This window comes from Podarcis vaucheri (assembly GCF_965113315.1).
Source record: "Podarcis vaucheri genome assembly, chromosome: 5".
NCBI classification, from domain to species: domain Eukaryota; kingdom Metazoa; phylum Chordata; class Lepidosauria; order Squamata; family Lacertidae; genus Podarcis; species Podarcis vaucheri.
The window spans coordinates 26,335,264-26,359,846 of NC_138763.1; the positions used below are offsets into that span (position 1 = coordinate 26,335,264).

Consider the following 24,583-nt stretch of genomic DNA (forward strand, 5'->3'; position numbering starts at 1 on the left):
AGTGCTCAACTTCCATTGATAAGGCAGCTGCATCTTTCTCCTTATCTGCATCTTTGGAGATAAGGAAGGCGTAAATCAGGCTTCCTCAACCTCGGCCCTCCAGATGTTTTGAGACTACAGTTCCCATCATGTCTGACCACTGGTCCTGCCAGCTAGGAATCATGGGAGTTGTAGGCCAAAAACATCTGGAGGGCTGAGTTTGAGGAAGCCTGGCATAAATGCCTTCCAGCCTTAATCTGACAATTCACTGCAAAGAACTCCATGAGCAGGTACAGTGAGGGGGGGAAAGTATTTGATCCCCTGCTAAATTTGCCTGTTTGCCTTTTGACAAAGAAATGACCAGTCCATAATTTTAATGGTAGGTTTATTGTAGCTGTGAGAGACAGAATAACAGGAAAACCCCCAGAAACCCAGAAGACAAAAGAGATTGATGTGCATTATAATGAGTGAAATAAGTATTTGATCCCTTTGCAAAATATGACTTACTACTTGGTGGCAAAACCCTTGTTGGCAATTACAGAGGTCAGACATTTCTTGTGGGTAGCCACCAGGTTTGAACACATCTCAGGAGGTGATTTGTCTCACTCCTCTTTGCAGATTCTCTCCAAGTCAGTAAGATTTCGAGGCTGATGTGTAGCTACTCAAACCTTCAGCTCCCTCCACAGATTTTCGATGGAATGAAGGTCTGGAGTCTGGCTAGGCCACTCTAAGACCTTAATGTGCTTCTTCTTGAGCCACTCCTTTGTTGCCTTGGCCGTGTGTTTTGGGTCATTGTCATGCTGGACCCATTTTCAATGCCCTGGCTGAGGGAAGGAGGTGCTCACCCAAGATTTGACGATACATGGTCCCGTCCACCGTCCCTTCGATGTGGTGAAGGTGTCCTGTCCTCTTAGCAGAAAAACACCCCCAAAGCATAACATGTCCCCCTCCATGTTTGACGGTGGAGATGGTGTTCTTGGGGTCATAGGCAGCATTCCTTCTCCTCCAAGCACGGCGAATTGAGTTGATGCCAAAGATTTTGGTCTCATCTGACCACAACACTTTCACCCAGTTCTCTGGGTCATTCAGATGTGCATTGGCAAACTGCAGACAGGCCTGCACATGTGCTGAATTGAGCAAAGGGACCTTGCGGGCTCTCAGTCTTTCACGGCACAGTTACCAACTGTTTTCATGGTGACTATGGTCCCAGCTCTCCTGAGATCATTGACAAGTTCCCCCCGTGTAGTTCTGGGCTGCTTCATCACCGTTCTCCTGATAATTGCAACTCCATGAGATGAGATCTTGCATGGAGCCCCAGACAGAGGGAGGTTGACAGTTATTTTGTGTTTCTTCCATCTGCGAATTATTGCACCAACTGTTGTCACCTTCTCACCAAGCTGCTTGGCAATAGTCTTGTAGCCCGGTCCAGCCTTGTGCAGGTCTACAATCTTGTCCCTGACATCCTTGGACAGCTCTTTGGTCTTGGTCATGGTGGCTACTTTGGAATCTGCTGGACTGATTGCTTCTGTCGACAGGTGTCTTTTGTACAGGTACTGTAATGAGCTGGGATTACAGGTAAGACCTCTTGCTTACAGCAGGTGCTTCTAATCTCAGCTCGTTACATAGTGAAGATACCAAGTAGCCTGACATCTGGCTGGTTGATAGGGGATCAAATACTTATTTCACTCATTATAGTGCACATCAATCTCTGGCTTTTGTCTTCTGGGTTTCCTGGGGGTTTCCAGTTGTTATTCTGTCTCTCATAGCTACAATAAACCTACCATTAAAATTATAGACTGGCCATTTCTTCCTCAGAGGGCAAACGGGCAAATTTAGCAGGGGATCAAATACTTTCCCCCCTGAATGTATTCTGGGTGACTATAGAGGGTTTGAAAATGTGGTACCCCACTTCCTGCTATGGGTGCATTATGGAAAAGGCACTACGGAACTCCCAGCTCTCTACATGCTAGTTTTGGAACTGGTTTTTCCACACTGTTCTATGATGGTCAAAAGAGGGTTCCCTTGATTAGGCCATTCTCCCAGCAGATATATAATGGCACTTGTACAGCAAAGGAGCAACCAGTGAGATTTCCCTTCTACTTCTGTTCTCCAAAGCATCTGCAACACTTCCTATTTGACCATTGAGCAACTGACTTTTTATACATTAAAGGTAAAGGTAAAGGTACCCCTGCCCGAACGGGCCAGTCTTGACAGACTGTGGGGTTTGTGCGCCCATCTCACATCTATTGGCCGGGGGCCAGCGCGGTCCGGGGACACTTCCGGGTCACGTGGCCAGCGTGACATCGCTGCTCTGGCGAGCCAGAGCCGCACACGGAACGCCGTTTACCTTCCCGCTGGTAAGCGGTACCTATTTATCTACTTGCCCCCGGGGGTGCTTTCGAACTGCTAGGTGGGCAGGCGCTGGGACCGAGCAGCGGGAGCGCACCCCGCCGCGGGGATTCGAACCGCCGACCTTTCGATCGGCAAGCCCTAGGCGTTGAGGCTTTAGCCCACAGCGCCACCCGTGTCCCGTGTTTTATACATTAAAGCCATCCAAAAGTAGCCATGCTTTAAAATATCAATTTTCCTGTTTTAATTATTTACTTGTTGGCTCACGCCATGACTTGGGTTCCGTGTCCAGTAAGAAAGCTGGCAGAACTAGGAAATAAAGCAGTTGGTTTTACATGGAACAGAACCACAAGGACCACTATCAGATATATGAAAGCTCTTGGCAGTTAAAGGAAAAATCTGAAGCTTTGAAAGATTCTCTCCTTGTAGTTATTTCAATCAAATACAGACAGCCGATTTATCGACAGATTACCTACTTCCCTCTGACTGCACTTCAGTCAATTTAAGGAAATCTTATTAATGTTTCATATATCCATTGAACTAAAACCCCAATCTATAGAAAGCTTTCAAAAAGCACAGTGTCGTTCAAGCATTAAATATTTCCTACATAGTGGTTTTTTTTGAGTCACAGTACAACATTCACAAAGTATTTTTTTAAAGAAAGCTCTTCCCACAACTGCTCAGAACCAGTTAGGCACATACCATCAAAGCTGCCTTTCTCTGTTGCAAGTTGTAACAGCTGATTGAATGTTTCAATGGAAGGCCGATAGACAAAAACTCCTGAATTGAAACAGTCTGGCCAGCCTGGATCTGGCGCTGCTGAAAGCTCTTCTCTTTCAAAAAGTTCATCAATATTTGACAAAACCTAGTAGACAGGAAGAAAGTTTGGGGGTACAAATTTAGTATTCCGGTTGTGAATGCAATGATATAAGTCCCCTTTCTCAGAGTACTGCACTTGATACCTGGGCATAGTTTTTCCCTGGGGAAAAGTACCGTATTTTTCGCTCTATAGGATGCACCCAACCATAGGACACACCTTGTTTTAGAGGGGGAGAACAAGAGAAAAAAAATCTCCCCCTCTCTGCTCAGCGCCCTTTCAGCGAAGCGGCAGGAGAAATGGAGACCCTTCCATTTCTCCTCCGACTTGGCTGAAGGGGCGCTGCGCAGCTCTCCCTCTCTGCTGAAGCCCGGAGAGTCTTGCTCTCCCGGCTTCAACGAAAGCAACCCGAAGCCTCCGGAGCGCTCCCTCTGTGCTTTGGAGGCTTCGCATTGCTATCGCTGAAGTCAAGGAGCCTGCATTCGCTCCATAGGACGCACACACATTTCCCCTTAATTTTTGGAGGGGAAAAAGTGCATCCTATAGAGCGAAAAATACGGTACATTTCACTCTATGCAGTCAAGCTCCAAGAACTTCTTCCTTGCAACTGCAGACAAACCATGTTGCCCTTACTTGCCCAAGCTTTGCAATCGTGAGAAGAAACTGCTTTCTAGACAATGCAGACACTTCTGGGATTCTGTGAGGTTGTCCCACAGCTTACATTAGGAATTTCTCATGCAACCTAGCTTCTGTTCTTAGGATGACATCACTGCCCATATACTGGCAGAGGAAGGAGATGCTGCTGGCACAAAAGAGCTGGGTGCATTCAATGCTGTGGGTTAAGTTTAGCTTCTCTTGTAGCATGCTGGCGAGCACACAGGTCTCAAGTCAAGCATGGCAAAACAGTTTGTTTTAATAATACGCACACGACTCAAGTTGCTGCATAAATATCCACCTAAAACTTTAAGAGATCCAGCAAACAAATGTGTTCTTAGACAGGTAGTACATACCATCGTGTCTGCATCCATGAAAACGCATTTTGAGTACTGTATTAGTTCCCAGCAATGGAGTTTTGTCAATGTAATACCAAGCTCGGGCCTTTTCAACAGTGCAAGATGGGCTGAGTCTCCGCTGTCCAAGACATCCACTGGCTTTACTTCATCAAAAACTTTTTCCAATACTTTCCTATTGAAACGAATGGTCATAATTCAGTGCTTGCTCTCAACCATATTAACTCCCACCTCTCCACAGATCTTTTGAGAAAGGAGATTGCTTCATTCCACTTCCGCTCAAGAACACATCTTTAGGAATTTGCTTAGCCATGTGGCAACTTTCTAAAGAGCACACCTTCAGGTAATGCTCTTGAAAGGCCGTGAATTGGTAGCATAGAAGGACTGTCAGCATATATAGGACCTGCATAAACCCACAAAGACATATGGGTCTGAAAGATCTAGGAACACACTTGATAAGACAGCTGGCTATTTTAAGCTGCAGGAGCTGAGGAAGGAGCTTTTAGAGACTGTGCAAAGACTTCTGGGCAGCAGCTGAGATATTCATACAATATCCAATTTGGTTACAGAATACACTTTACATCAGCACTGTTGGAACACCAATAAAATTTAAAAAATGAAGCTCCTACGATATTTTGATTCTGCGCTATTATGTTGTAGCAACGACTGTTTCATTTGGACACTGGACCTTGCTGCAGTGCACTTACAATTTGTGTAATTCCTTCAGTTCCCTCTAAATCCATATGACATTTTAGAGAGGGACTTCTAAAGATTAGGTTTTATGGAAATGCTTATGTAACACTTTTTATTATGTATGCATAGTAAACACACCACTTACATTGCATGTAAAAAGCAGCTACTAAAACATGATACATAAATATATTTGAGTGATAAACTGCTGCATGCACAAAAGGGTTAAATGCAGAAGCAACTATGCCATTAATAAACAGGAAAGCATCCTACAACTCTACATTTGAAGAGTATTGAGACAATATCTGAACATTTGTATTTCTACTGTGCAGAGTCAACTTTGGGTAAGACAGGGGAACTCTTCGCCAAAAACTGTAACTGAAGACCAATCAAGACAAGGCTTGGTTTTGTAGTTCTTTGATGTCAGAAGCTTAAATTGCTTCTTCAAATTCAGAGCTTATAAAAAAACCATAATACTGCAAGCAGTAGAATATTGAGGATGTTTCTCGCGTTATCTTCTGCTGCTCTATTCCTCACTACAAAAGTAAAAAAAAAAAAATCCTTCCAGTAGCACCTTAGGGACCAACTAAGTTTGTTATTGGTATGAGCTTTCATGTGCATGCACACTTCTTAAGATGGTATACCAATAACAAACTTTGTTGTTGTTGTTTAGTCGTTTAGTCGTGTCCGACTCTTCGTGACCCCATGGACCAGAGCACGCCAAGCACTTCTGTCCTCCACTGCCTCCCGCAGTTTGATCAACTCATGCTAGTAGCTTCAAGAACACCATCCAACCATCTCATTCTCTGTCGTCCCCTTCTCCTTGTGCCCTCCATCTTTCCCAACATCAGGGTCTTTTCCAGGGAGTCTTCTCTTCTCATGAGGTGGCCAAAGTATTGGAGCCTCAGCTTCACGATCTGTCCTTCCAGTGAGCGCTCAGGGCTGATTTCCTTCAGAATGGATAGTTTTGATCTTCTTGCAGTCCATGGGACTCTCAAGAGTCTCCTCCAGCACCATAATTCAAAAGCATCAATTCTTCGGCGATCAGCCTTCTTTATGGTCCAGCTCTCACTTCCATACATCACTACTGGGAAAACCATGGCTTTTACTATACGGACCTTTGTTGACAAGGTGATGTCTCTGCTTTTTAAGATGTTGTCTAGGTTTGCCATCGCCTTTCTCCCAAGGAGCAGGCGTCTTTTAATTTCGTGACTGCTGTCACCATCTGCACTGATCATGGAGCCCAAGAAAGTAAAATCTCTCACTGCCTCCATTTCTTCCCCATCTATTTGCCAGGAGGTGATGGGCCCAGTGGCCATGATCTTCGTTTTTTTGATGTTGAGCTTCAGACCATATTTTGCGCTCTCCTCTTTCACCCTCATTAAAAGGTTCTTTAATTCCTCTTCACTTTCTGCCATCAAGGTTGTGTCATCTGCATATCTGAGGTTGTTGATGTTTCTTCCGGCAATCTTAATTCCGGCTTGAGATTCATCCAGCCCAGCCTTTCGCATGATGAATTCTGCATATAAGTTAAATAAGCAGGGAGACAATATACAGCCTTGCCGTACTCCTTTCCCAATTTGGAACCAATCAGTTGTTCCATATCCAGTTCTAACTGTAGCTTCTTGTCCCACATAGAGATTTCGCAGGAGGCAGATGAGGTGATCAGGCACTCCCATTTCTTTAAGAACTTGCCATAGTTTGCTGTGGTCAACACAGTCAAAGGCTTTTGCATAGTCAATGAAGCAGAAGTAGATGTCTTTCTGGAACTCTCTAGCTTTCTCCATAATCCAGCGCATGTTTGCAATTTGGTCTCTGGTTCCTCTGCCTCTTCTAAATCCAGCTTGCACTTCTGGGAGTTCTCGGTCCACATACTGCTTGAGCCTTCCTTGTAGAATTTTAAGCATAACCTTGCTAGCATGTGAAATGAGTGAAATTGTGCGGTAGTTGGAGCATTCTTTGGCACTGCCTTTCTTTGGGATTGGGATGTAGACTGATCTTCTCCAATCCTCTGGCCACTGCTGAGTTTTCCAAACTTGCTGGCATATTGAGTGTAGCACCTTAACAGCATCATCTTTTAAAATTTTAAACAGTTCAGCTGGAATGCCATCACTTCCACTGGCCTTGTTATTTGCAGTGCTTTCTAAGGCCCATTTGACTTCACTATCCAGGATGTCTGGCTCAAGGTCAGCAACCACACTACCTGAGGTGTACGAGACATCCATATCTTTCTGGTATAATTCCTCTGTGTTTTCTTGCCACCTCTTCTTGATGTCTTCTGCTTCAGTTAGATCTTTACCACTTTTGTCCTTTATTATGGTAATCTTTGTACGAAATGTTCCTTTCATATTTCCGATTTTCTTGAACAGATCTCTGGTTCTTCCCATTCTGTTGCTTTCCTCTATTTCTTTGCATTGCTCGTTTAAGAAGGCCTTCTTGTCTCTCCTTGCTATTCTTTGGAAATCTGCATTCAATTTCCTGTATCTTTCACTATCTCCCTCGCATTTTGCTTGCCTTCTCTCCCCCGCTATTTGTAAGGCCTCGTTGGACAGCCACTTTGCTTTCTTGCATTTCTTTTTCATTGGGATGGTTTTAGTTGCTACCTCCTGTATAATGTTGCGAGCCTCCACCCATAGTTCTTCAGGCACTCTGTCCAGCAAATCTAAATCCTTAAACCTGTTCCTCACTTCCACTGTGTATTCATAAGGGATTTGGTTTAGATTGTATCTTACCTGTCCAGTGGTTTTTCCTACTTTCTTCAGTTTAAGCTTGAATTTTGCTATAAGGAGCTGATGATCTGAGCCACAGTCAGCTCCAGGTCTTGTTTTGCTGACTGTATAGAGCTTCTCCATCTTTGGCTGCAGAGAATATAATCAATCTGATTTCGATGTTGCCCATCTGGGGATGTCCATGTGTAGAGTCGTCTCTTGTGTTGTTGGAAAAGTGTGTTTGTGATGACCAGCTTGTTCTCTTGACAGAACTCTATTAGCCTTTGCCCTGCTTCGTTTTGATCTCCAAGGCCAAACTTGCCAGTTGTTCCTTTTATTTCTTGATTCCCTACTTTAGCATTCCAATCCCCTATAATGAGCAGAACATCCTTCTTTGGTGTCACTTCTATAAGGTCTTGTAAGTCTTCATAGAATTGGTCAATTTCAGTTTCTTCAGCACCAGTAGTTGGTGCATAAACTTGGATTACTGTGATGTTAAAAGGTCTGCCTTGGATTCGTATCGAGATCATTCTATCATTTTTGAGACTGCATCCCAGTACAGCTTTCGCCACTCTTTTGTTGACTATGAGGGCCACTCCATTTCTCTTACGGGTTTCTTGCCCACAGTAGTAGATATGATAGTCATCCGAACTGAATTCGCCCATTCCCGTCCATTTTAGCTCACTGATGCCCAGGATGTCAATATTTATTCTTGCCATCTCATTTTTGACCACATCCAACTTACCCAGGTTCATGGTTCTTACATTCCAGGTTCCTATGCAATATTTTTCTTTACAGCATTGGACTTTCCTTTCGCTTCCATGCATATCCACAACTGAGCGTCCTTTCGGCTTTGGCCCAGCCGCTTCATCAGCTCTGGATCTACTTGTACTTGTCCTCCGCTCTTCCCCAGTAGCATGTTGGACACCTTCCAACCTGAGGGGCTCATCTTCCAGCGTCATAACTTTTATATGCCTGTTGTCTTTGTCCATGGAGTTTTCTTGGCAGGGATACTGGAGTGGCTTGCCGGTTCCTACTCCAGGTGGATCACGTTTGGTCAAAACTCTCCACTATGACCTGTTCATCTTGGGTGCCCTGCTCGGCGTAGTTCATAGCTTCTCTGAGTTCTTCAAGCCCCTTCGCCACGGCAAGGCAGTGATCCATGAAGGGGATAACAAACTTAGTTGGTCCCTAAAGTGCTACTGGAAGGATTTATTTTTTACGACTACCTACCTGTAACTACAAAAGTAGTTTCAGAATCCTCAGACCACAGAGAAGATGATTATTGTAGCAATCCCTCCCCACGCTAGTATTACCCCAGCTTCTAGGAGAAATGGTGCTGGTGTGTGGAGGAGCTGCAGTGTGGGATGTTATCACTGGGATAGTGTACAGGTTGTAACTTGCACTGTGGGAGAGGAGGGAGACAAGCCAGGCAGCCAGCTAAACCAGCCCCCACTTCATCACTGCCACCAAGTGGATATTATTTTTCTTTGTTTCTACCAAAAAGCCCTTTAACCAGCTCAACCAACTCCCAATACCAGGTGGAGCGACATGGCACTTAAGGCATGGGTCAATTGCACAGATCAATTCCCACCCCCAACAAAACAGAATCATAGAATTATAGAGTTGGAAAGGACTGTGAGGATCCTGCAATGCAGGGATCTTTTGCCCAAATATGTTGTAAAGTTTGGTAAAGCAAAATGTCTGAATGGCTTGAGGAAATTATTTTAGAAAAAAAGTAATTTTACAGTCTGAATTAAAAATAGATGTTCTAGATCTTTTCCTTAACCAAGACAATACTTATCAAATTGCATCCCTAAGGTCAGCTGCTAACTCTCGTGATGGGCCTCTTTTGGTTCCCTTTGCTGCAGTGTCCAACAACTTTCAATAGTTCCAATCTTTTTGCAGCTTTTCAAACTTCTGTCTCCACCACTCTTTTCCTCTGCAGCTTCTGCAGCAGTAACTAAGTCCATCCCAAGTGAATGGTAGACCAAATTTCTAGAGTTTAAACCATTTACAAACTCTAGAAAAAGAAATGCTCTTGTATGATGTTTCATGCACTTGACACCACATTTTAACCAAGGAACTACAGCTTCTATGACATGCAATTTTGGTGCACCAGTTCAGGCCACAGATAGTGGAAATAATTCACATGTAGGTAAAGCAATCCAGTTGTGACAACTGCTGTGCTGTCAAGTTTCTTTCATGTTTGGCATACCATTTAGAAGTCGGAGTAGTTTTCACAGGAAGAGGATGTAGTTCAATTAATCAAATCATTCCTTTTAACTAGATTTTCCATATACAATCCCAATTCTGCCCCCAAGAGATCAAATAGTTTATTAGTTATAGATAGGTAGCCGTGTTGGTCTGCCATAGTCAAAATAAAAAAAATCATTCCAGTAGCACCTTAAAGACCAACAGTGTTGGTCTTTAAGGTGCTACTGGAAGGAAATAGTTTATTAGTTATCTACTTTCTGTTCCAACCTGTACCTGGAGATCCAATAATTGCATAGGTCTTTGTATTACAGTATTTCCAACATCCGTGGGCAGATTGACTAGATCTTGTGAAGCAGACATCTGTACATGCATTATTTCTTTTGGACTATATGATCAGAAGCACACTGGTCCTCCAGATGTGAGGGAAAACTAGTGCCAACACCAGGCTACAAATTCACTTGATTAGAATAAATTTCTAGGCAGTCCTCCCACGATACAGCGGCTGCCTTATACCAGAATGAAGAAACAGGGTGCACTGTTATTGGTGGTGGCAACAACTTTGGAAGGAAATGCCTAGGAGAAACAAGCCATGAAGACTGGCTTTATTGTTTAACTGCTGGTGGAGGGGGGAGTAAACTATCTCAGTACAGCTTCAGTTTTTTGACTTGAATGGGAATTTCTCTTCCAATTAGAATTAATAGGGATTTTATTGGGGAGGGAGAAATAAGTCACAGTTTTGTTTCCTTTCAGTAAAAAAATTGTAAAGGATATGCCACTGTGTTAACAGATATTTCCATTTGTCTAGCTAAAATAAAATCAGTCCAAAAAATGCTCCTAAAGAGAGTTCACCTAGTTCAGTTTCCCTCTACAGTAGAACCTCTACTTACGTTCCGCTCTACTTATGCCAGTTCCAAGTTGCAACTGCGGCAAACCCGGAAGTAAACACTGGGTTTGCTGTGATTTGCGCACACGCAGAAGTGGCTGCCACTGCCTGCACATGCGCAGAAGCGGCCACCTGCACATGCGCAGAAGTCCGCCGTCTGCACCTGCGCACAACAGCACTTCTGCAACCCATTTCACCATAAGGAGGGGCCTCCGGAACAGATTGTGGTTTTGAGTAGAGGTTCCACTGTACTAGGCAGAGACTGACCCCAGCTTCTTATTTTAGTGGCATGACTAGTCAAGTATTGTATGTTATACACCTTACCTCATGGGATCCGAGACATGGGGAGTGATCAGTACCGTCAGCTTCTTTGTTGTTCTGTGGTTTCGCAGTGAGGACCCCAGTACAAGTGCTCCTTTCACATATGAATCGTTTGTGGCGAGTGTCACAAAAGACTGGTCTTAAGGAGAGAAAAAAGACACATTAAGTCACATTAGTAGCAAGTACTGGAGGAGTTAGGGTTCATTATATGTTCTTGAGTTCAGCACAAAGGATCTCATTCTCAGACTAACTGAAACCTCCAAATCTCAGGAGCAGCATGTATCTAAATAATGGTTTCTGGAAGACAACAGGGAGGGCTGGTGCCTTCATCCTCCTTCATCAGCCTGGCCAAGTGGGAACAGAATATGGGACAGACCCTTGCCTGCTCCAGCAAGGCTTTTAAGTTTACTTTATTTCACATGCATAATGCAAGACGCTTTCATTCCATTTATATACTAATGTTCAGCTTGGACATTTAGGATATGGGAGTTCATGGGACGTATCCCATACAGTGAGTGGAAGTTAACCCCAGTTTGCCAAAAATATTCCTTTTGTGTGCTTTATATTTGAATTATTTTGCAACAAAGAAGACACAATTTAACTAGATCCTCCACAGACTTCTAGCAGCTCAGTTTGCAGACTTGTAACTTACAGAGTTCTAGTTGTTACCAGCCTTTGTCAAATGCATCTGATGTTTTCATTTATACCATTTGACCACAAATTAGAAAACACGTATTAATCTCTGGAGTCGGGTGGAATATGTAGACTAACATTCCTACTTACTAAAGGATGAATTCTTATGCTTGAGCATAGCATGATCTTAGTAACTTCGTCCCAGTAATAAATCACTGTTCTCTACAGTCTCAGTTGGGCAATAGCTGACATTCCATCTTTTTAGCAGCTTTAGCTATTCATCCTTACTCAGTGTTTAATTGCTGTTACAATATGCACAGTGTGTTGCCAAAGTTTTAAATATTTACATCTTACACAGAGTACGTTTAAGCTTCTGGCTGTGGAAGCTGGAATGCTTTGCCTATTAAGCGGGTCCAAATTTCAATTTTTAAACTACTACTGCTACTAGCCATACTGCTTAGAGTTCTCTGTATACCAGCTGAACAACCTATCTTCACCACCTTTACTGTAACAATTTGGGCTGTTGGCAAGTTAAACTAATGGAATATTCAAAAATGGCAAAAATGGCAATTAAATTAAGAAGAGGAGACGATAATGAATTTAAGGAAGAATGAAAAAACTATTGCATATATACAGAAGCAATGTACACAGGTTAATACGTTAGCAGGGTTTTAAGATTACTTGTAATTTTATTATGAATGGATAATCAGTGATTTAAATATGATACAAACTTAATTATGGACACACAGTATCTTGATAAATAATAGAACCAAGGAAGGGATTGGAAGGAAGTCAATTTGTTTTTTTTGGGAAAACCAATAAAATGTTATAAAAAAAAAAAAATTGGGCTGCTATAGGACCAGGCTATAAAATAGAGCCTTGAACTGAGGAGCAAATCAGTTTGCATACCAGTATGTTAATAGATACACACCCACTCTTTAAGCTGCTGGGTTGTATCTTGTGCTGTGCATGCACAAGTGGAATGGACAATAGCTCACTCTGTAGCCCTCGATGCACCCCCCCAAATGTGTTTAAGGGCCCCCCAGCCTAAGCAAAAGATTTTGGGGGCACATGGGGGCCTGCACAGGGGTGGAGAGGAATTACAAAGTCCCAGTGGCTGAAATGAAGTCTGCTTGTGCAACACTGGGTTTCAATGCATAGCAATGTTTTGAATTGAAATCTTTGCAGCTTGTTGCAAACCAGCTTAATTCTGTCTGCAAAAGGGGAACCCTTAAGTCTGCATGATTACTAGGAAACCTGTGCAGCAATTCAGATTGTGTAAGTCACACCAGAATAGCTAACGGAAGACAAACTCTGAGCTGTACTAATTTTCTTGAACGCATGGTACTTCCTGCTTAAGTAAGGGAGAGCAGTGCAACTCCCTTTATGTATAATAAAGGCATATATAATATTCCATTTAGCTGGATGCAGGCAGACTGATGCAGTCTGGAGGTATTTCAGAGTCTAAAGATCTATAGCTGTGACTTGAGTATTTAAAGCTTTAGAAGCTCTTGCCCATATCAAGTTCTCTGGTTTGCAAATGTGCCCAAAAGGTTGACAATCTAGACCCATTCCAGTTTGGGTTCAGGCCCAGATTTGGAACTGAATCAGACCTAATGGCTGTCTTTATTCTGAGAGGATGGGATGGAGGCAAAGGGTTGCAATGGTTTTGTACCAAGCTGGGAGGTAAATTCCAGAGAATAGCATTGGGTGGCTGTTGCTCTGCCAAGTGCCAATCATGCTGTGGGGAGCCACATGACACTATTTTGTACTCAATGCTTTTCAACATCTATTTGAAACCACCAAGAGGAGCCATTGGGCAATTTGGAACACTAGGTCATCAGTTCACTGATAACACCCAGCTCTACAAAATCTGAACCAGGTGTAGCCATGGACCATGGTATGGATGCTGCGAGGGACTGGATGAGGGCCAACAAACTGACGCTGAATCCTGGTAAAGTGAGTGGGATGGCTTTGAGTCTGGGAACTGAGAAGTATACTTGATCCAGACAGGGTTGTCCTCCCTCTGAAGCAAAATGTGCAAATATGTTTTTGCTGCTAGAATTAAGCTAGTTTCCTTTCAGAAAAATGAAAAACAAACAACCCTTAAGACTAGTCAGGCCCAAATTATAAATAGATACAATGTCCCAGCTGAAGCTTCCCACCATGAATAGAAATGTTAGATTTAGGTAAGAAATCTGACATGTATGAACGTATAATTTTGCTATTGAGCTAAGAGCATTAAGACACAATCTCTCACGCTTCAAGTTGCATCAGCTTCAGTGAAGGCGGTTCATACTTTGGTAATCAGCCATAGGCATCATGAATTTCCCAGACCTAGGAATGCTACATGAAGTCAAATCCTTCAAGGAAACATAAGCTGATAATTTTCCATCTAAGCCTAATAGGCTGTATAATGGAGGGCTAATTATGGTTATTAATTACATAATCTTGAATTACAAGTTTTTATAATCAATGTTGTTGCCTCAAATATTTGGCTAGGCTAAAGTTAAATTGTTAATGCTATGGTGAAGAGAATTTACCAGTTATGTTTCATATGCATCTAAAAGAGCTATTCTGTGCAGTGCTATACCTGGAGGCTCAAGTTTAGCCACCTGGAGATTGAGCTATGGTACACTCAATACTAGCACTGGAGTGATTTTATTATTATTATTATTATTATTATTATTATTATTATTATTATTACAAACATGTTTTTAGTTTTATTTCAAAAACATATATACCACCTATAAACCAAGGAATAGAGTGCTGCAGATGATACATGCAACTTTGGCAATGTTTTAAGTGCATGTAGTAGCATCTGGAGTGGAGGTAGGATGCTTAAACACAGAAATGATAGTTCTTCGTAACTGGTACTGTTTCTCTTGGTGATGCAATTCTTGTCCTTTCAGCTTTAAGACCTAGCCAGAATTTTGTGGCATTACAGCAGAGATGGAGAGCCTGTGGTCCTCCAGATGTTACTAGACTCCAACTCCCATTCCAATCCCTGACCATTGGCCATGCTGGAAAAGGCTGGTGGGAGTTGGAGTCCAAGAACCTCTGAAGGACAACAGGTTCCCCAGTCCTACCCCAGGCACTCATGACTGGCCTACTGCCACTGCTAACAGTCCCCCCTGTCCTTGAGCATGAGCTCAATTTGCAAGTTGCCCATATTTATCCTGGCTGCTAGAAGAATCAAGTAACACTACATCCATGGTTGTTAAGTTCATGCAAGGCTCAGCGTCTTCTGGCCTCAAAAACCCATGTTAAGGAAGAAAACAGCTTTAACCCGTATGCCAGTTATCAACTAGCTACTGCCCTTACTTCAACTTTCTCAGTTGGAGAATAATTAAACGCTGTGGCTACCAAGTGTCTGTAAGCACACCTGGATAATGTTCTTGAGCTACTGCGAATCTGAGTTCAAGTTCAGCACATACATCATTTGTGGTTTTGATTACAGTGGTACCTCTGGATGCGAATGGGATCCGTTCCGGAGCCCCGTTCACATCCAGAAGCGAACACCACCCGTGTCCACGCATGTGCGCGTTCCGCCGCTCCTGCGCATGACATCATTTTGACTGTGTGCATGCGCGAGCAGCGAAACCCGGAACTAACATGCTCCGTTACTTCTGGGTCACCACAGTGTGCAACCCGAAAATACTTATCCCGAAGCTACTTCAACCAGAGGTATGACTGTACTGAATTCTTCCTAAGTGCAATTGTACCCTCATTCCTTCTGTGAAGAGTTTTCTGTAGCCTTTGATACTGTTGTTTGGAAGGTATTGACAATGTAACTACTTCGAGTAGCTCTGTTTGTTCCTGAGATGTCATGAGTAAGGTAGCTGCTCATCACAATCCTAGGACTGTCACACAAAGTTAATCAAGTCTTCTCTCTCCTTTGCTATTTGGGAGGGGGCTTCTAAGCAAAACATACACAAAGGTGATGGGCTGGATAATAAAGTCTAGAAATCTTGAGTCTTAGTAGCCAAGCCAAACCATGGCTTAGCTCCAGCTACTGCAGCAGCAGTGCCAGGGGAGCAGTGAAGTGGATGTAATCTTCTTTCTGGGTACCAGCACACTGGCTCATTCATGGTAATTCATTGTTTAGCTTACCATGATGTGCAAAAACACACCAGGATCTTTCGTCACAATGGCAGACAGTTGAAGGCCAGCCAACCAAAGCTCATGATGGCTCTATGACAAGAAGAGGAAACACTGGGACATCATCAGTGATGCATTTCATGATCCCCTCATCACCAGGCTTGCAAGAATGCTCCTGGATGTATTGCTGTGCCTGGAATTCTAAGCTGCATCAATAGGTAGGATCACCTGTCAGTAATTCTGGGCATGGCAAAGATGCACCTGAAGCAGGCAGGTTAGATGGGGCGGGGGAGGCAACAGCAGAACAGAAGCAGAAGCTGCTCTCCTGTTTTGTCCAAGTTGGAGAACTCATGTTTAATTAGGGTTTTAATAGGGTTTCACTATTCTACACCAGTATATTTAAGCCAGAACAGGTATGTTAAAAAATGCTCACTTGCCTTGGGTTGCAAAATGGGCAAACCTACCATTTTCATCTTGCAGCTGCAGGCAAGTACCTTCAGAAATGAACTATCAAATCAAGGACTATTGGGAAACATTGGTCCCAGAACAGACCTTATAGGGTGGCATTGCTTCGTAGATGTAGAATGCATGCATGTCTAAAGCCAAGCCGCTGTGGGAAAAGTAGACTAAAAAAATGTCCATGGTGTGACCATTTGACATAACATGCTTGAACAGGCCACACAGGATGCTCAGTCTTTAATGCATCCTTCCTTCAAATAACCACACCCTGCTTGCATACATATTAGCTGCTTTTCAAGCAATGATGCACCTTTAATCTAGAATATGAAATGTCAAGTGCGTGTGCATGTCTTTTGCCATCAACACATGTAATTCAAACCTCAGGCTTACCAAACTATGGGGTAATTTTGAAACTTGCTACACAACAGAAAAGAAGTTACAAACACCTGATGGGGGGCATATATAATATGGCCCTGTTTCGTTACATTGCATTCTGAACTGCAGCCATTATTTCCTCTAGAGCGCCTCTGACCAGGTATAGAACAAAGAGATTGCGAACCATGTTATATGTTAGCGTTATTCCACATTCAACCATCTATATTCTTTTGGGAAACTAAACTGAGGTGTTTCTGCTAGGGCTATGCTTCCCAGAAATACATGTGAGTAACATGAAGAGACAAGATTCAAAGGTGTGTCTCTACCAGTCCAAGATGAATATGCTTAAGGGCAGGAAACAATACTGTCAAAAACATATCAAGCAGTGCTTATAATTCCTGACTCTTAACATGCCTAAAGCTTGAGTTTTGGAACTGAATAAATCTTGCTGTACATCTATAAGGTGGTTGCATGTGTCAATTAAAACTATACCTGTGTCATGGCAGGAATGCGTTTTCCCATAAAATGCTATTAGAAAAATGCTTCTGTATAGATATCTGGTAAGGTTTATGCTTCAGTAGGCTGTTGACCATTCATATTATTACACATGTATAAAAACAAAATCCCCATTGATTCCAAAGTCTTCAGACAGGCTATATTATGAAGGGCTACATATAACTACCAGACTATTATGGCAAGAAAAGCCTCACACCTCAGGTTCATATGATAAATTCAAATGGAGTAGTTGATCAAGACTACAGCTGCTGAATGAGAATAGCTGGGATCTGAATTGACAGTGACTAATCAGAAAATGTCTTGAGGTCACGGTGGGCAGCTCAATCAAAACAACTTTCTGTGCAGCAATGTGGAAAAAGAAATTCCATGCTAGAGATTATTTCCAGTCCCTTTCCTAAAAGGAATTGAGACTGTTGTAATGCTTTGCATGTGCATCTGCGGCATAGTCACATTTGGATTATTCAGTGCATTTCCAATAGCTCCACCTCAGTAAAAAAAAAAGGGGGGTAACCTTAGAACTGGAAGGTTTACAAAAAGCCATCTAGATGAACAGAGGGTCAGAAATAACTCCACAATGAAATGCAAAAGATTTAGGAATTCTTAGGGTGTATTGTTGTTGTTGTTGTTGTTGTTTTAAAGTGACCAAGGAGAACTACTAGATACTTACATAATTGTATGGTATGGAAAAAGTAGCTGTCAAAAGTACTGGCACTCAAGGTCACTTAGCCAACACAGACTGCAGTAGGTTTAACAGAGGCAAAAGGAAGTACTGATATAGCTTAGGGATGAGGAACCTGTGGTCCTCCAGATGTTGTTGGGACTCCAAGCTAATCAGCCCTAGCCAACATGGTTGAAGGTCATGGATGAAGGAGATGTGGTCCTACAATACCTGGAGACCAACAACTTCTCCATCTCTGATTTATGGATTTGCTACCAAAACATATGGTAATGGTCAATAACGTAGATGGCTTTAACAAGGAGTGAGATAAATTCAGGAGAGGATGGCAGTTTAATGACTAAAAGGGACATCCTTATTCAGCAGCTGCATACTACTGAATTCCAGCTGCTGGAAGACAGTGGTACAAAAATGCTGTTGTTTTCATGCCCCCCTTCTCAGCTTCTAGAAGGCATCAAGCTCAGTATTATGGAAAGCAGGATGCTGTATCCTTGACAGAGTCTTATATTTCTGAATTGGGCATCCCTACCAAACCCTGTCAGACTCCTTATAAATTACTTGAAGGAACCATTGTCCAACAGCTTCTTCAAATTACAGAGATCTAAGCAGCTTTGCTGCCAGTTCTGTCCTTTCCAACCCAGCTAGATTTTCTCTAAGAAGAAAACTTGATAGAAGCACCATCTTCCTATCTGAAGAGATATGGTTTCAACTGATTGCTGAAAGGCAGCCCTGTATAGAGAAGCTTAAGGTTTTTATATATGCTGGAAGCCACCCAGATTGGCTGGGGCAACCCAGTCAGTTGGGTGGGATACAAATAATATATTATTAATTATTATTAATTATTGTTATTAATTATTATTACTATAATTATTAACAAGCTCATCAATACATACATATAAGAAAACATGGACTAGAATACTCCTCCATGAAATTCAAGGTTCATGGCATCATATATAAGCTACTTACAATTACAACTCTTATTAGGGTAGTGAGCTTAAAAAAAGAAAGCAATTTTCCATAAATGGCAACAAGTTTGAGGAAGATGGGTAGAAGCAGAAAGCCCATATTTAGGGTTATGTTTTGCTTATAAAAGGAAAGGTAGCTTTGTTTTGCGCATAAGAACTGGGCAATATATTTATTAGGACCAACCAAAATGTCACCAGAGTGACAAAATTGCAGTAAGCTTTTGAGTTCAAGTTCTCTTTACTAGGTTACACAAAGCAAGTCATTGGGGAGACTAGGAAAAAAAAGTACAAAGATCCAGGCTAAAAGAATGCTGCAGTCTTGAGGTCTGTCTGCATATTCACTTTCAAGACAGAGGACATTGCAGATTGAGTAAGTTACTCCCAGGTGTTAGGGTTTCAACCTAGCCCATGGGCGGATTTACATTTGACAGGATGCTGTGGTCCCAAGACACACAGAGGAAATGCACACACATTTCACTTTTCCAAGGGAATCTGGATTTTGTCAGATTTAGTAGACCCCATCCAAGCTCTGAAAAGCACAAAGAGCTGAAATAGGAAACCACATCAGTGATTCCTGTCTTAACAAACACTTACCAATATCAGTTGCTTTCCCCATTTTAAGAACTGACCCGTAAGTGGTGCGAACCTCTACAATCAGTACATTCAGATAAAACTGCATTATCTGCTCATCCATCACAACAATTTTTATGTGAAGTGACAGAAGTGATTCCTCTTCCCTCTCAATGTCATCTGGCGTGGAGCAGTGGCGGTGGCGGCAGCAATAGTTTTATAAGAACCATGGCTGTGAAGTCTCAAAACCAGGTGCCCATGGCAGAATGAACCTACATGTGACCCTTCAGCAGCTAAACTTTAGTGCGTGCACACATATCTGCACAAGAAGGTCTTCCATTGTGTTTCTCCTCTGGAGGAGGAATTAGCTCTGCCATCCCTAAGGCAACCACAGGAAGCATAGAAGGGATGGTTTGCAGTTGAGTGCTAGCCGAGTCCAGGAAATAAAATAATCCAAAATCATGCTGGAATTGGATTAGCATCAGTGGTTGCCATAGAGGACATGTGGAATTAGTATTCTGTATAAAATGGACCTATAATTTATATGCATTCTGAAAATATATATGCTACATTTTAAATTCGGAGGGAGTGTATGTAATTGGATATTGGTATACAATCAAAGTAAATGGGGTGGGAAGAAGCAACTGTCTTTTTCACAAGGGCCCACAATGGAAGTACCCTGGTTAGCATCTGCCTATAGTTGTCTGGAGGTGGTTATTGCATGTAGGAAGAGATCACATTGACCTAATATTTACCTGCAGCTGCAGGTTCCTACTCCACTCATGTTGGGCTCCACTGCCATGCGCAAGGGGCCAACTTTTCTAATATTCAGATAAATTAAGCTGCTCAGCGTGTTCCAAGTCATTATCAATTGGGGGGGGGCTTAAAAAAACCCCAAACAGGCCACAGATTGAAAGATACAGGAAGAGTTGCAACACAGGTTTTAAGGACAGGGAGTTACAAGAGCCATTGATTGCATTCGCTAGTATCCAGTACAGTGCTACCTTGGGTTAAGTACTTAATTCGTTCCAGAGGTCCGTACTTAACCTGAAACTGTTCTTAACCTGAAGCACCACTTTAGCTAATGGGACCTCCTCCTGCTGCCACGCCGCCGGAGCCCGATTTCTGTTCTCGTCCTGAAGCAAAGTTCTTAACCTGAAGCGCTGTTTCTGGGTTATCGGAGTCTGTAACCTGAAGCGTATGTAACCCAAGGTACCACTGTAGTAGATCCCTCTGTTTTAAAAGTGCAGCAAGCTTTCGGGTTACACAAAAGCTTCCGGGTTACACAAGTGAAGAAGCTTTCAACTCGCTAGCACCTGATCCAGACAGACATCTGACCCGTTTGGGGATCATTCTGGCTAAGTTAACAGCATCAGTTGCAACCCGAGACAGATACCAATAGGTTTCAGCGGTAAGCAGGACAAGAGAAAGTCATGTTAGGCAGCAGGCCCTCTCTGTGGTAAAGGAAGTCTGTGTGTATGTTGTTGTTGGGGGGGGGGATGCAAACAAGGAGGCTCTCTCTCTCTCCCCCCCCCCTTGGAATGAGCAAGAAACGGACGAGGGAAGCCAGTATCACCTGCTAATTAGAGCGGGGGTGGAGAGATGATTAAGAGGAATCAATTTTCCACATGGTGACCTTTACCATTCAGAGCCCACCAGCCACTGCAGGGGCGAGAGGGGGGGGGAGGGCGTCCAGAACAAGGGAGGGCAAAGCGTCCGCAGGCATTCGAGCCCCCCTACCTCACGCGCCAGCCCCGTTCACGAGCCAGCCTAAAAATAGGAGCCGCCATGACCAAAAGGGAGCAGCTGGGGTCTCCCCGGACAGTGCGAGCGCGCGCGCTGACTGGGCCGCCAAGCGCCGCTTGCGCTTCCCAGTGAAGGAGCCCTCCCGGCTCGGGCAGCGCGCACAACGCGGAAGAGGCTGGCGCTGCTCCTCAGGCACCCTGGGCTGGAAGGGAACGCCTGGCCCGAGGCGACGGGGCGCGGAAAGCCCCCGGGCAGGAAGCGCACAGGCAGCCGCGAGAGCCTCCCCCCGGGGCTGACGGCGCGCAAGCAGGAGGAAGGAAGCGCCTCGAGCCCGTTCCAGGGCAAGAGCCTTACCTGCCATGGCGCTCCAGTCCACAGACCCGCTGCGCAGATACTGCTGCTACAACTACCTTCGCTCTCTGTCGCCAGCCCCACGCCTTATATACGGGCAGGCGGGGCCCGGCAGGAGGGGCGGGGCTTCAAGGGATGACCAAAACGGGAACGGCCACAGAGGGGCGGGGGCAGGAGGAGGGAGCGTGCGTGAGTGACGTGGACGGAATGGTCCACGGAAGCGCGCAACCTTCAAAATCTGACGGGCGCGCTCCTGTCTCTCGCGGAGGAAGCCGGGCAGATGTTCGTCAGGTGAAGCGTCTCCTCGCTCAGGCAGAACTATAGCGCGAGAAGCTCTTCGCCTGACTAGCGTCAGCCTTTTTTATTTTATTTTATTTTATTTTATTTTATTTTTTGGAGTACCCTGCTAAAGACAAACGCTTGAGGCAGAGCCGTAGCTACGGGGGTGGGGGCTAGCCAGATATTTTTTTGGCCCCGGGTGAAACTTATACAAGCGTTTCATCTTCCTCTCTCACAATAGTAGAGGATTATTGGACCAACGACTTCCCATTCCGGACAATGGCTTCTGTTATTACATTGCTGATTAGATATGGGAAATCAGCCACATATTCAGGGATTTGGCCTCAATTCCACCCCCACCCCCATTATTATGGGCTGGTAGCCCAGACTGGGCCTACTGGCTATTCTGGACTTTGTGAAATGCACCGATTCTCCCAGGGTTGTGTGGAACAAGAGCAAGGAAGTTTCAGATCTTTGCTCAGCCATGAAGCTCACTGAGTAACCTACCCTACCGCATAAGGTTGTTATAAAAGGGCAGAAAGAATAACGCATGCCACCTTGGCGGCTGCACCCACTTTGGAACTCCCTCCCCAGAGAAGCTGGACTGGCAGCAGACACCTTCTGCCAGCGGGTGAAGACTGTTTTATTCCAACAGGCTTTTGGCAACTGTTTTCTCAAGAAGAAGGCTTTTAATCCTGCCAAGGTGTTTTTAACTCTCTGTATTTTAATAGATTTGCGGGGTTTTTTTTAATTCTGTTGTCCTTTAATTGCTTTTTAATTATCTTTTGTATGCTGTTTGTATTTTATCCGTGTTGTTTTAATTTGTGTAAAAGACACCTTGAGTCCTGGCCTGGGGAAAAAGGTGGGGCATAAATAAATATAATGACATTACTACTACTACTAAAATAATAAATCAATACCATTGTCACTTTTCAATGAAAACAGCCTCCTCTCAGTTTGTCATGGCCAGAGGTGGTGATGGGGAAGCAACTATGGGTGCAAAGAATTAGTTGGGTGCATAGAATTAGTTGCATGGACCTTTGGATCATGGCCAATGTTCATTGGCTCCAAGTATTCATTGTTCCAATGCATAGACTAATGCATTGATCTCATCCGATGTAAAGAGCCTGACAAGGACACACCCAGAATTTGAGAATATTTATTTCCATTAAGATGAGCTTAATGGAATGTACGTTCTTCTTGTTGGTCTGCCGGAAGAGGTCAGGCAGTGTGTGGGAAACCACCCTGTTTTGTATGTGATTTTAATGGAGTTTCCAGAGGATCAATCTGTGTTGCAGCAAATACAACAAAAGGTCTTGTGGCACTTTAAACCCCAACACATTTGTATGGCATAAGCTTCTTTGGATAAAATTTGGATGCATAGAATTTTATAGTCCAGAGGTAGAGCATCTGCTTTACATGCAGAAGGTCAATCCTAAATTCAATCCCTGGCATCTTCAGGTAGGGCTGAGAGAGACCCCTGCCTGAAATCCTGGAAAGCTACTAATACTAAGGGAGATGGACCAATAGTCTGAGTATAAGACAGCTTTTGTGTAGGTGTATGCACCTGGAACTGTTAGCAATGAGGGCAGATGAAAACGAAGTGCCAAAAGCGCAGTCAGCAACAATTGAATTTGTTCTGTTTTTAATATCAAATTATAAATTGTTGCAATCCATCTTGGGCCTGATGGTAAAGGATGGGGCATTAAACTGAAGTAACAACAGCAGCAACCTGAATGTATGTAGAATCTGCATGGCAACCCTTCAGAAAAGCAGAGATTGCCAACACAATCAGTTTAGGAATACTGAATTGATTTACATCTGTGGTGGTGGGGCAGGAAACTACTTTCTGTGTTCAGGCTCAAACGGATAGAATTGAACTTGCTGATTAGTCGTAATCCAGCAGTTTCAAATCGGAGCCTCCCTATGAAATTCCTTTGCTCCAGGTGGCTTTGTACCCGAGAGTCGGAAATGAAGCAACTGAGTACATTGAAATGGGAGAAGATTCTCAAAAGCAGAGGGAAAGCGACCCAATACTACAGCTTCTGTGGGTTTATCTAGTAGGCTGAGTCACGCTATGAGAAGTATATATGAAGTGATCTTGGAGACAGCCTACAGCAGGCGTAGGCAACCTAAGGCCCGGGGGCCAGATGCAGCCCAATCACCTTCTAAATCCAGCCTGTGGACAGTCCAGGAATCAGCGTGTTTTTACATGAGTAGAATGTGCCCTTTTATTTAAAATGCATCTCTGGGTTATTTGTGGGGCATAGGAATTCGTTCATTCCCTCTCCAAATATAGTCCTGCCCCCTACATGGTCTGAGGGATGGTGGACCGGCCCACGGCTGAAAAAGGTTGCTGACCCCTGGCCTACAGGATAGCTCAGTCAGTAGAGCAGGGTTGTGGGTTCAAGCCCCACTTGGGCCAAAATATTCCTGCATTGCAGGGGGTTGGACTAGATGACCCCTGGGGACGCAACCATGTGATTCTAGGATACAATGAACACATTTTTCTCTGGGTCACACAGTAAATGTAGCTCAGCTGGTTTCCCTTTTTGATTCCTTAAAAGATATGTGGGCTGACCCTTCACTCTGTCTACTGCTTCTGTTACTTATGAAAAGAGATCATTGAATACATGCTTAAGGTTGAGTTCTGCACAGAATAGGCTTGTGTGAGGGCAGCTGTTAATCATAGTCCATGACCGGGAAGCAGAGGAATCCTTGTTGTCACCACTGCAGCCCTGGCGTAGTAGCGTAAATGAGAGTCTGTTACACAACCTGCTTTTATATTCTGCCTGACATAAACCTTCCCAGTGTTCTGAGTTTATGATCTAAAAGTAAACAGAACACCGAAAAACATATGGGAGGTGGAGGTGGCCCCAGAGGGAAGATAGGGAAGCAAAGGTTTCTTTCCTAAATCAGATTGGTGACTTGAATGGGA

General features: G+C 43.7%; 1 protein-coding gene across 5 annotated transcripts in view; it reads right to left on the minus strand.

Moving 5' to 3' along the window:
- Positions 1 to 21,501, minus strand: part of GYG1 (glycogenin 1) — a 36,491-nt gene extending 14,990 nt beyond the window's left edge. Inside the window, exons 1-5 of one of the 5 annotated variants that reach the window (XM_082224505.1) lie at positions 21,370 to 21,501; positions 10,978 to 11,113; positions 4,156 to 4,330; positions 3,031 to 3,193; positions 2,584 to 2,637 (exon numbers count right to left, since the gene is read on the minus strand). In XM_082224505.1, coding sequence (XP_082080631.1) covers positions 2,584 to 2,637; positions 3,031 to 3,193; positions 4,156 to 4,330; positions 10,978 to 11,113; positions 21,370 to 21,376 — 535 coding nt within the window. In that variant the 5' untranslated portion in view covers positions 21,377 to 21,501. Of the gene's footprint in view, positions 1 to 2,583; positions 2,638 to 3,030; positions 3,194 to 4,155; positions 4,331 to 10,977; positions 11,114 to 15,332; positions 15,664 to 21,369 lie in introns of those variants that run through there. The other 4 variants (XM_082224502.1, XM_082224503.1, XM_082224504.1 and 1 more) reach the window with 4 other exon arrangements.
- Between the last annotated feature and the right edge of the window lie 3,082 nt (positions 21,502 to 24,583).